The sequence below is a fragment of the Aplidium turbinatum genome, chromosome 7, assembly GCF_918807975.1.
Source record: "Aplidium turbinatum chromosome 7, kaAplTurb1.1, whole genome shotgun sequence".
NCBI lineage: Eukaryota > Metazoa > Chordata > Ascidiacea > Aplousobranchia > Polyclinidae > Aplidium > Aplidium turbinatum.
The window spans coordinates 31,839,149-31,851,734 of record NC_137478.1 but is presented as its reverse complement, the minus strand read 5'-3'; the positions used below and the strand labels follow the sequence as shown (position 1 = coordinate 31,851,734).

The following is a 12,586-nucleotide window of genomic DNA, read 5'->3' as shown; positions in this document are numbered from 1 at the left end:
TGCACCACTTTACGCAAAAACCAAGAAAAGAAAGCAATGCGCGTTGAATCTGTTACAGGAGTATTTGGAAGCGGACTCTGAGGACAAGTTAAGCGGATCCAGATTCACAATTGGACCGATGAAAAAACTGTTTTAAAAACATAACACTCCTATTCCGTCAAGTGCTGCAGTAGAAATATTGTTTTCATTGCAGCACTTGTTTATCACCAGACTTTATTCGTTCATCCCCGACGCCGACACACGCTCCATCGACCTGACACTACCAAGACAGGCATGGGTGCGCCTCAACCGTCTCTGTACGGGCGTCGGGCTTTTCCGCTCAACCATGCATTAATGGGAAATGGCCTCTTCCTCCTCCTGTGAATGTGGTGCCGAGGAACAGGCCGCAGACCACATCATTGATTGATTGATTGATTAAATCTTTATCCTTGGACGGAGAAAGCTTCTTGCAGAACTTAATCCTGGCAGTTTCGCATACTTGTAGACTAAAGGCTTTAAATCACTGACGCAGGCCCGGTCACCGAGATTGACAGAGTGAAGTTTCCGATTGTTGAAGTCTTGTTGCCGGGAAATTATTCCATCTATTAAATGCCGCTAAATGGAGAGCAGTCCTTAACGTGCGTTGCTCAAGCGCAGGCCCTGAAAGTCGAACCAGTGGCGCTTGATCTTGAAGCTTCTTCGTTCCAGAAGTGCCGCGCTAACCAATTGACCTATCGGGGCGGACATCATCAATAACTGTAACTTTTTCAAGCCACCTACCGGAGTGTAAGGTCTGCGTGTCATGAATGATGAAACCAAAGACTGGCTGCTCTCTAGTAGCCTTCCAGTGTAGTTCGGAAACATCGTGAATCTGGGGCGGTAAAAGAATAGACTCTCGGTCCCAGAGGCTCACACGACGACGACGATTGGGCAAGAACATTTTAAAGCCCAACAGAGCAGGCCTGAGTGACGAGCACTTTGAAATGCTCGTATTTCTCAAAGGAAATAAACATATAAGCCACTGAGTATTTTTTTTTTAAATAAAACCTTGTTGGTTTTGTAGGCTACTTGTGCTGTTATGTTAGCATGGATGGCTCTAACACTGTATATCAAACATTGCGGTTAAACTGGACTTGCATGCAGAGCTGGCCAGGTGCAGAATTTTATGTTCAGATTTGTGAGTAACTGAAAGTAACTAGTAACGGTAACTAGTTACTTTTTAAAATCGGTAACTGTAACGGTAACTCAGTTACTATTTTGGCCAAGTAACTGTAACTGTAACTCAGTTACTTTTGAAAGTAACTTTGCCCACCTATGGTGCTTGAGCACTGCATTTCGGTACTGTTTCTCATTTAGCGGCACGTAGTAGATGGAATACTTGGCAACAACATTTCAACAATCAGAAGCTTTGCTCTGTCAATCTCGGTAACCGCTTTTGCGTCAAAAGCCTCTACAAGTATGCGAAACTATCAAGAACAACCAACTTTGTCAGTCCGAGGATAAAGATTTAAAATCAAACCAATAACATCTTTCAAACGTGGATCCTTGTTGAGTTAAATGTGATTGCCATCAAAGTCAACTTAGATCGTATCCATCTTTAACCAGTGGCTCACCCACAACCAGGGAGACGAACCGTTTGATTTTTCCGGTTCTGGTTCAAAGATTGTTTCAAAATTTGGTTCAGTTCCGGTTCAGGTTCGAAGAAACTTAAAACCGGTTTTATAAGTTCCGGTTCGGGTCCGATAAAATTAGGCCTAGGTCTACTATTGCCCAACTACTAACTAGCCTAATTGGGCGGGAAAACCGCAAAGTTGGCAACACTGATCTCAACACTGCTTTGCTCAATTAACTTGCCTTTGTTGTTTGTTGCACAAGTTATAATCAAACTATATTGTCTATGATGTCACAGAACAGAAGTTGTTTACCTCAAAAAAATCCTCTCCAAAGCATCGATGATAGTGGATCGTGTGTTGCGGAATAGGCTATAATTCATCCGTACAATGTGGCCTCCAAGATAACAACATGCTACGTACAACTTCACTTACCACAATGCGAACAATGACGTAATGCTGGAGTGAACCGCTTTTTTCAACCGGTTCGGGTTCGGTTAGGGTTTAAGCTAACTCAAATTTTCGGTTCAGTTCCGGTTAAGGTTCAGACAAAATCGCACCAAAACCGGTTTACAAAAATCTGGTTCGGGTTCGGTTCGACTCCCTGCCCACAACGTCCTTTATCTGGTGTAATATTCGAGCTCTCGTTAGTGTAGTTTTGCCTTACAAACTAAGATGCAAAAATGCATCCAACTGTCGTGCCTCCTTTTCATTCCTAGATGCTCTTTTCCATATGTATACTTTGCGAGGCAATACTGTGCTTTGTTACTTGTGTCGTTTCACTTTATAGCCAGGCTAACAAACCTCAAATTGTTTGATTCTGATGGCGAGTTTAGTCTTGCGATATGTATTTTGTTACAGAAACTGTGATTAGATTATTATTATTTTTTGTTACACATTTAAGAAAAATAGCTGTCATTGTTTAATCTTAAAATTAACTTGCAGGAAGAGGGTAGCCCACTGGCCACTACTTCTAAATACCCATTATCAGTTTTGCAGGATGTATTCAAGTACAAATAGTATTTATCTGTTAAAAGTCGGGCAAATTTTGAGGTAAAAATTGCAGAACTGGCAACCCTGAAAAACTTGTCAAGCATTGTCGGCACTTTTAGGAATTGGCAAACATTTTGAAAAGGTATCGGATCATAATGTTTACTCACCTTAAGCGGTGAAATTAGTCCGAACGAAACTGGCAACCCTGACAAGTACTTAGGTGCACCTCTTGGCAGTAGCGTGCTACTTCTGCTATCGAATCATAATGTTACCCTCACTTTAATCAGTAAACTAGTTCAAACAAAGCTAGCAACCCTGACAACGGGTATTTAGAGGTAACGGTTGCAGGTCTCTGATTTAAATTTAAAAAAAAGCAATTTAATCTGGCAACACTGTATACAAATGAACTGATTCGAGTTCACCTACAATGTGGCTCATATCGACGGTTACTTTATATTGTTGTACTTTTCTATGGTTACTCAAATAAAAGTTACAAAAAATATTTATCTAATCTGGCAACACTTTCAACAAATAACTTGATTTAAATTTTTATTGAAATTACTTCATAAAAATAAATAAGTTTAAGAAACAAACTTACTTTTGTTGATTGTTGAACATTTTTGTTGATATTACGTCACCTGATGTAAACAAGCAGTTTGTTGTGTTTTTAACTCAACCAAACAAAATCACTGGATGACATAATTTTATTGTAAACATCAACAAATAAATAAAAACATCAACGATCCTTGTGGGTGAGGATATCGAAGCCAACCTTGATCTTCAACTTCTGTAAAAGACGAAGCGAATAATTGACGTTGATTTAATGTTGACACAATTAATTGTTATAACGTTGATACAACGTAAACAACTCTCACTTTATTGTCCAACCGATCCAATGCTTCTTGCAGCTTGGATCTTTCCTCCATGTTCGGATCTCTCCACCTCCCACCATCGAGGGAATACCACATCTCAACTTCCTCCTCAATCTTGTGCAACACCTCGATGACGTCATCGATAGATAGGTGGTTGAATTGGAGACGCATCCGAACAATCTAAACACAAATTAATTATGACGCAACAATTAAACATAAACAATTTATTTATGTTGTGACTTTTTGTTTATTTATTTTATGTTTACAAGAATTGTTAGAAAATGATTAAAATTGGAAACTGGAACTTACTTTGTGAAACTTGTTGAAACTGAGACAAAACAACGTAATGCGACGTTGAATCAACATCTGACCATGAATCAATGTGTTGGTTATAAAAGTTAAACATGACTCACGGATCCAGGCATCGATTTGATCGCTTCCTTCCATGAAAGGAATTGATTGGAATTCATGAAGCATCCGGACAGATCAAGGAATTCAAGTCGAGTCGGCATCGACTTGATGAATGACGTCACAGCATGAATGTCATTCTGAGTGGCGGAGAACATCCATATCCTCCCTCCATCAAAATGACTTCCTGCTGTGACTGTCACTTCCAAGTCGTTGCCTTCCCGCAAGATCTTGCTGATGGCGATGATGGCGCGATCATTGTGATCTAACAATGCAGGAATAATATCAATCAATATTAGCTCGGCTAACCAGGTTGAAATCTAAAACCACAGTTTGGTTCGAACCATAAAATAATCAAACATTGAACACAAGTTGTTTACTAAAGAACAAAACAATAATTCATTTATAATATCAAAACAAAAATATAAACAAATTATTTTGAACAAAACTTTCAGGTTTGAATCAAACTTCTAATTTGAAAATAACCTGAGTAGACTTTTGTGAGCTGGTCACAAAATCACAAGTTTTGTCTTCAACGACTTCGAAGTTTTATCAAACTAGGGAAAAATACTTAGGCTAGCTTTGCAGGTGGAAACTTAAACTAACCAGAGCTTCCTCAATAAAATAAAGTTTGATTTCTTTTTCGATAAATCTTCAAAGCAACTTCACAACTTGATCATGAAAATTTCCCAATCATCCATTTCTTGCTGCAGCTCAATCCAAGCTGATGCTTTCTTCAAACTCAGAAGACACGGACAGAAACAAACTTTAAAACATTTGTCTGATGAAACCAAGCAGAATGATGACAGAATTGAAAACTGAAACCAACTATTTCTTGCTGCCACTGAATCAAAACTGATCCTTTCTCTTCAACGACTGAAAACAAAATGGCTGTCATCTGCAGATTTGGGCGGGAGTTTTGTGCAAGGTTGCCAAGCAAATTCAATTGGAAAAATTAATTAAAGCGAAAAACAGTAAAATAAATTTGTAAAGCTTAAACCAGTGAAAAAAACACACAATAATTTCAGGTTTTATCAAAAATAAATTGAAAATGACAAACAAGTTGTAAGTTGCAAAAAATAGCCCATACTTAAAAAAAGCAAGATGAGCTTGCTGATAAACTGCCAAGTTGGCAACTCTGTTAGCAACCAACAAAACTGTCCTCTGCAGTAGTGATGCAAGCCGCGCCGCGCCGCGTACGCGGCCGCTTTTGACTTTTTCGCCGCGTGCCGCGCCGCGCCGCGTGGAAGGTTGAAATGACAAAGCCGCGCCGCGCCGCTTGCCGCGTAAACTTTCAAGAAATTAATTTTTCGTAAACGTAAACTTTCAAGAAATTAAACTTTCGTAAACGTAAACTTTCAACTTTTCAAGAATCAGCTATGAAACTTCAAATTTAAATTGGAAACACGGATCAGTTATTTTTCCCTTCGGAAACCCTAAGATGGAAAGCTATGCAAATGCAAATTGCAAATGGCTTGCAGTTGACAGGGTTTTAGGGCTTGCTTGTCAGGGAAGCTGTACGAATGTTTTTGGTTAGTAGCCTAGCTGATAAGCTTAGTTACCAGGCTATAGGCCTAGCGCAACTACCGCATTATTTACTATATCAGTTAGCCCAGTGAGTTCAGGCTATAAGTTTTACTCTTGTGTGTGTAGTTCATATAGCCACTGGCATTATAATTGCATTATTGCTTACAAAAAGTGTTCAAAAGTCCTGATACTGGATCCAGGAACATTCTATTTGTCTTAGTTTGTATTATGTCTTAGAACTTAGATGCAATGCTGATAAGAGAATATGATCTGGTTAGCCTGGCCAATTAGTGCACAACTGTATTGGTACTAGGTTACCAGTTATATGCCATGGATGCTTTTTCCTACAATTGACTTTCTAAACAATAACTCGTTAAAATATTTTTTTTTAATTTTGTAATTTGCGGTGTGCGGTGCGGTGCAGTGTCAAAGTTCCAGATAAATTGCGGTGTGCGGTGCGGTGCGCGGATAGATGAGTCAGTTGCGGTGCGGTGTGCGGATAAAAATTTTGGGTTCGCTGCATCTCTACTCTGCAGCTTTGCGCGGGATTTCTGAGTGGTGTTGCCAAAAATAAAAATACTATTTACCAACAAATTTATGTAGCAATTTATGCCAAATTCATTGTTTGGATATTTTATTGAAATTACTTTGAATTAAACCATTTTTTGAAATTTAGTGTCATAACACTGAACGTTTTCTTATTTCAGTAGACCATAGCTCTCAGAAAATTGAAGGGTTTTAGTCGATGGGTTGCCACCAGAGATAGCAGCAGCCGCAATTCCAGAGGAAAAGAATGCGGAGTTCGACTGTTTTCAACTGAACTCGGAGCGGAGCCGGGGCCTGAGTTTTCGTCTGAAAACCGGAACCAGAGCGGAAGCGAAGGCACAGTTTAGTGTTAATAATAAAAAAGGTACATAACCTTTTAATTTTTTTTTAACCAAGGAAATTGCCTTAACTCATAAGTGTTGTAAAACACACGTATTGCCGAAATCTTATATGCAACTTTACAACTGAAGGGACTTTCGCACGGGCTGGAACAGAAAAAAAACTTTACAAAACTATTTCACTTGGGTGCGTCATGGCCACCTGGAGATGCGGCCTGATTTGTCACATTCTGCAGATTTTGATTACAGCTACTGCTAGTGTTTGACTGACATTTTTTGAGATGTTTTTACTTTTTACGGTTTTCTAATGACATAAAACTTTTTTGTTGCCTTGGGGAAGCAGTGGCAAATGAGAAAAAGTAAGTTGAAAAACGCAAAATCAGACTGTTATTGAAAATTAACAGTCTGACTAAAATCTTCGAAATCGAATTTTCTTTGTTTTTCAACATGTGAGAATGCTAAAACCTATTGTGTCACCTGGGGAAAAGAATAAAGAAAGCGTAAAAATCTAATTTTTAGAAAAATTTATTTAAACGTTCGCCCAAAGTTAGAAAAACCTGGAAATTTCTGCAAAATGTGACAAATCAGGCCGAATCTTTAGGTGGCCATGGGTGCGTACCTTAAAGGGGCAGACAAGTCCATTTTCAAATGCAAATTGAGAGTTGAAATACATAAAGGGGATAATCAAAAACACGTTGCACTTGTTTTTATGAAAAAATACTCATTTGTTCTCACGCAATCTTAAAACAAAGTTTTGGTTTTGCAATTCGAACACACACCGCATCAACTGTTGTCGAAATAAATAAGATTCTCGGGTGACGTCATGAAAGTACTGCTGGGAAAATAGTTTGCTTTTTTGAGGTGTGGCATGCGTTTGCAGCAGTGGATAAGATTATTCCAAGTTACAATTGAAGTTCAGATTTAGTTTATTGTAGCCTTGGTGCTAGCTTACATCATTTTACATACTACACTAAACTTTTTATTGGACGTTTAACCTAAACATTTTGGGCTAGACCTTGCAGAGTTTGCAGAGTTTTGATGGTATTTAACAGCAAGAGGTTCAGACAGTCAAGGGTTGCAAAGATTTGCATTTATTTTTTACTTCATGATTAGTCAGTGCTGTGTGCACGGTAGGCCTACCTACCAGTCTCAGTATTTACTCATGTATGTCAATTTGTGATTGTGTATTGGCTAAACAAGTACAGCAGGCCTATTTCAATATGCATTCTTCCCCAGTGCTGTGTGAGTAGACTAAGCTTAAAGTGTAACAATTCGGTAATCATGCCAAATCGGTGTGTTGTATATGGCTGTTCATCAGGCGGTTCTTCTACCGATAAAATTTCTTTGTTCCATTTTCCAAAAAATCGTACCATAAAAAAGAAATGGAACAAGTTTGTAAACACCACAAGAGTGTGGCCAGGATCAACAGAGTCCAGCACAATATGTCGACTCCATTTCAAGGAAACAGATTTTCAAAATCTTATTCAATTTGACATGGGTCATGCCACACATCTCAAATTAAGCCGTACTGCATGCCCTTCAATCTTTCCAACCAAAAATATTTCTACAACTTTGCAACCGTTGGATTCAAAGTCCAGTGGAGAGACAACTCCACAACAAAATTGCACTTTATCCATGCGACCGGCTGCTAGGAAGCGTCAAGTTGTTGAGGTAATTTTAAGCTAGCAATTATATTACTACATGTTTGTTATAAAGTACCGTACATAAGTAGTGAAGTAGCATCCTTGAGAAATTGTTTTCTATACACTTTACAATATGTATGCTGCCTGCTGGTATAATGATTCCCAGCTACATGCAGCTTTAAAACGTCTCATGTATAATTCACCAAGTGCATTAACAAAAAAAGTCCTTCATATACATTGTTGTTTTCTTTTTCAGTTACTGGCTAGCACGAGTGTTGACAATGAAGAAGCTGAACACACTGAATTGCAGGAAGATGCAATGGCAATGTTTAGTGCATAAATGTGGGTTTTATTTGTTACTGTTTTTGTGCTGTTTATAATGTGCTATTGTGCGTTCTTCCGTTTCTAGTTGCCCCGGTATTCTGATGTGTCATGCCAAACAGAAATGGTTACTTGTGATGCTGCAACACAATATGACGTGTTAGATTTCCGTGTTTGTTCATCAAAAGGATTCCAAGCTGCCTTGAAGCCAAGGAATGGGGCGAAAGGTAAGAAATGTTAACTCTATAAAATCATCATCAACAGTATCATAGTCGATGCGACCTTTGATGAACTAGCTGCTCAGTTCGTAAGTTTTTCCAATGTTCCCTTTGTCGCGCAGTGTTCCAACGTGTTCTTGGTTGGCTGATTGATGTATTGAAATTAGATATAAATGTTGTTCGTTGTCTGCCACGAGCATGTTTCCCGAGAAGACGACCGCTTAAACAAAGATTTTCGAAATCTTCTTTTCTGATAATGTGACCAAGAAATTTGAGTTGCCTTTGAGTTATGTTGCTCAATAGTTCCTTATCTTAATGTACCTGGTTTAAAATATATACTGTATAACATATTATGAAATAACAGTAGTGCACATTTTAATAGCTTTGGAAAGAGAAGTGATGCCAAATAATACTGTAAAAGTTGCTTTGCTTGATTTGAAATATGTTTATTGCAGCAACTCAGGCGAATGCCCTGGTATCAACACAATCTGTAGGTGTGACCTGCAACTTGCAAGAAAGAAAACGAAGTCCACCAGATTATCTTACTTCCACTCCCAAAAAAGCAAGAATGGCTTTGCAAGACATATCTTTTGAAGACAATGAAATGCACGATCCAAATTTCTCAATTAATACATTTTCGGAGGTGTCTACCAATGAACGTAGTGAAAAGCTGGGGTAAGTTTGTAAACAACGATGCTGTTATCTGTTATAGATATTTTATGAATGCTTCCTGATGTATGGAAACACACACATACTGTAAGCGGAAGGGCTCAATCTTTTCTTTAAAATAATGTCATTGACAAGAAGTTTTTGTGTAGTTTGAGTTGTATTGCTTGCTGTCACCAATACATTGGTGTTGCTGTAAAATAATCTAAAACAGTTCACTTGCACTGTTTAGATCTTCCAGTTCCTCGTCAAACACTTCTCCAATTGACGAGAAGAAGTACATTGTATTTGCTACGCAGCTGATGGAATTGTTCAAGATTTGTCCAGTCAGCCAAACTGCTACAAATGCTACTGTTGCTGGTTGTGGGACATGCATAACCATAACAGAAGTTTGCTCTATGCCTGAGTGCAACTATTCCAGAGTCTGGTCAAGTCAGCCAATGATGGGACAGATTCCAGCAGGAAATTTACTACTTGTGGGTTCCATCTTTACTAACGGCTTATCGTACCACAGGTAAAAACATTTACTTACTTGCAGCAACTCTTCGAGTTTTCTTGTACAGCCCTGAAATAAATACTTTCCGCTTTTGCAATTTTTCACCTGAAAAAAATTACATTCAAATGAAAATTACGGCTTGCCATCATCACTTTTGCTGACGCACAGCCACGCCACTGCCAAACAGTACATTAGCTTTATTAATAAGTTCAGAAAATAATTCTTTACTTAAATTTTTATTATTAATTTTTATCTATTAGTAACTTAAATCATTAATTAATTAATCAACAATCTTGGTGTGCAAATGAACTTTTCAGCGTACTAAGTGAAAAAATAAAGTAGCCTGTGTTTTAAGTTACTTCATATGGTGTTGTTAAAGTCCTAATTTTCGCACAAATGTCAAGTATCCTATACTTTACCTGGTGAAGGTAGTCGTGTTTGCTGGGAATGTTTTTGGCGTGGTAAAGCAACGGATTCTTCTGAAGGTAACTGGAAGGTTGAAGAATCTATAAAAATGCAAACAGGTTTGCAATCGCTAAACTATAGATTTTAAATGTTACTTAAAGATTATTTTATGAAGTTTATTAACCCTCCAACCCAGGGCTAGACAGACAATTGATTTCCAGCGTAGTCTCATAGTTGTTAACATGTGCTGTGATTAACTGGGCAATGCAAATTTTAGCAAATGCTTGATTCGTTTTACTGCATAACATATTTTTTACGATTTTGTAGTTTTCTCTAATTTTAAGTCTTTTTTTTTCTGCGCAAAACTGTATATTTTTAACCCTGTTAGTGTTTACGTGAGCAATACATAGCCTACACCTACACGTGCTGTGATTAACTGGGCAATGCAAATTTTAGCAAATGCTTGATTCGTTTTACTGCATAACATATTTTTTACGATTTTGTAGTTTTCTCTAATTTTAAGTCTTTTTTTTCTTCGCAAAACTGTATATTTTTAACCCTGTTAGTGTTTACGTCAGCAATACATAGCCTAACTTGTTATTTTTTAAAAGGTTTAACAAGCGCTAGATGTATAGCCGAAAGTGTTTACAAATTTTATTTTATGTAATGCTGAACGCCCTGTTTAAGAAACACAAAAAACTAATCAAATTTTAAGCGTTAAAACCTTAAATTTTTTTCAGCATTATAACTATAGATTTCCAAATCAAAGATAAAAATGGAAAATGAGAAACAGTGAGCTCTTTGTAACAATGATTTTTTATCAATCGTAAAGTTACCATTTCCTGTGCTTGGATCCAGCAAAAGACCGGATAGAAACTGTACAACAATGGACCAATGATCATAGAGCAGATTGTTTTGAACGAAGGAAGCGAACTCTCTTGCTGGCATGTGATGACAAAGATACAAAGCTGAGAAGTACTCCTGGAAGGTTTGATGTGTGAAATACAATTGTTGGTTACCTTCCAGCAGAGGACATTTTTTGTTGGATCCTAATAAAGGTACCACAAAATCCTGAAATTCGCTGATGGTCAGATTCTTTTGTCTAAGAGTTCTAGCATCAATAAGTACCGTACCCTCTTTTGTCGCTTTATAGGCGATTGCAGACAATTTCATAACAATTTCATCCGACAAAGAACCTGTATTGTCAGACGCTTTAAGATGTTTAAGCACAGAATGAAACACTTTGGTCATTGTGGAAATGCACTTCACTTGTCCAGATGAACCCAATGAAGCTCTGACATAAAGTTGTAACATAAGTGGGTTGTGGCAGAATGATTCTAGCTGGGGTGCCTTACTGGTTAAGGATTCCCAGAGTTCGTCGGCTTTACTCTGGTTATTTATTAAAGCACTAAACAATTTCCTCATATCTGAAGAGATTAAATCACGAAGAAAGAAAATAAGATTTGGTCTGCAGTTTTTAGGAACGGAAAGCATCGCGTGTGGACGAGAAGTGAAGATGAGGTGGCAGTGAAGTAGAAATTGTCCTTGGCAAAGGCATGAAACTAGTTCCTGAGAAGTAAGAGAGCTGTTGATGTTGCATTTCTTTGCAGTTTTCATGATACTCCATTCCACTTGATCAAATCCGTCAAGAATGATACAAACTTTTTTTGGATTGTTTTTGATCCATTCAAAAGCAGAAGTAGCTTCGTTATGGTTTAAGTTATAGTTGTTATCTCCCAATAAAAATTGTTTCAAAGTGAATGTGTCTTCATAACAGTCGCTCATGTTCATGAAAAGCTTCCTTAAAACAACAAGATCACCACATTGACAAAGACGCCTAGCCAGGCGCTTGGACAGAATAGTTTTCCCTGCCCCAGGATATCCAATTACTGACACAAAATCGTTCTTTTGAGCATCCGAAACTAATTTATCAAAGTCAACTTTTTCGTCAGATTTTGTTAGTTTAAATTCATGGGTTTTAGGATCATATTTGTTGTCATCGGGAACAAGATTTCCTTCGTAAAATTGAACCAAAAAAAGTTCAGCACACACTTCTGGCAAACCATCCGATGAGACGTTAAAATGGCACAGGTCGACGTCATATTCAGGATCATACAGCTTGAGGGTTGTTTCTTTCAGCTTTTCTATTCCGATGTTTGAGCCTAAAAAACAAAAAATCAAATTTGTTAAATTTTTGCATTAAAAAGTAGCAAACGTGGATCTTGACGTTTTTCAATTGTTTCTTGCAGTTTTTCCCGCACATCTTTACAGAAGTAACAACTGCGGAAAAAATATTCAAAATCAAAAAAAAAATTATATAACTGAAAATGTATTGTAAGAAAACACATCTATTAGTATTCACCTTTTGTTAGGTTTTAATAAGCTGCTAGTAAACTTATCTTTATGGACCATAAGATAAATAAAAGATGCGCTCACACTACAGTACACAGCATGCAACGCTTTCTACCCAGAGACAGCCACTTCATCTGGTCCAGAATGCTTACAGATGAAGTGCGTGCTGCAAATGTATGAATGGTTTTGACACAAGGGACATAAAACACGTT

At 37.7% G+C, this 12,586-nt stretch overlaps 1 protein-coding gene and 1 long non-coding RNA gene across 2 annotated transcripts in view; both read right to left on the bottom strand.

The window, feature by feature from the left end:
• Positions 1-3,922: 3,922 nt before the first annotated feature.
• LOC145773993 (uncharacterized) lies at positions 3,923-11,058 on the bottom strand. The gene is made up of 4 exons (XR_014289987.1): positions 10,859-11,058; positions 10,037-10,123; positions 9,654-9,722; positions 3,923-4,127 (listed from the first exon to the last, which is right to left on the bottom strand). It is a non-coding gene; the product is annotated as an uncharacterized LOC145773993 (long non-coding RNA).
• The window catches only part of LOC145773986 (NACHT, LRR and PYD domains-containing protein 4B-like), an 87,824-nt gene continuing 79,747 nt past the window's right edge, over positions 4,510-12,586 (bottom strand). The window contains exon 9 of the mRNA XM_082585115.1: positions 4,510-4,738. Within this exon, the coding sequence (XP_082441241.1) occupies positions 4,605-4,738 (134 nt within the window). The 3' untranslated portion in view covers positions 4,510-4,604. The remainder of the gene's footprint in view (positions 4,739-12,586) is intronic.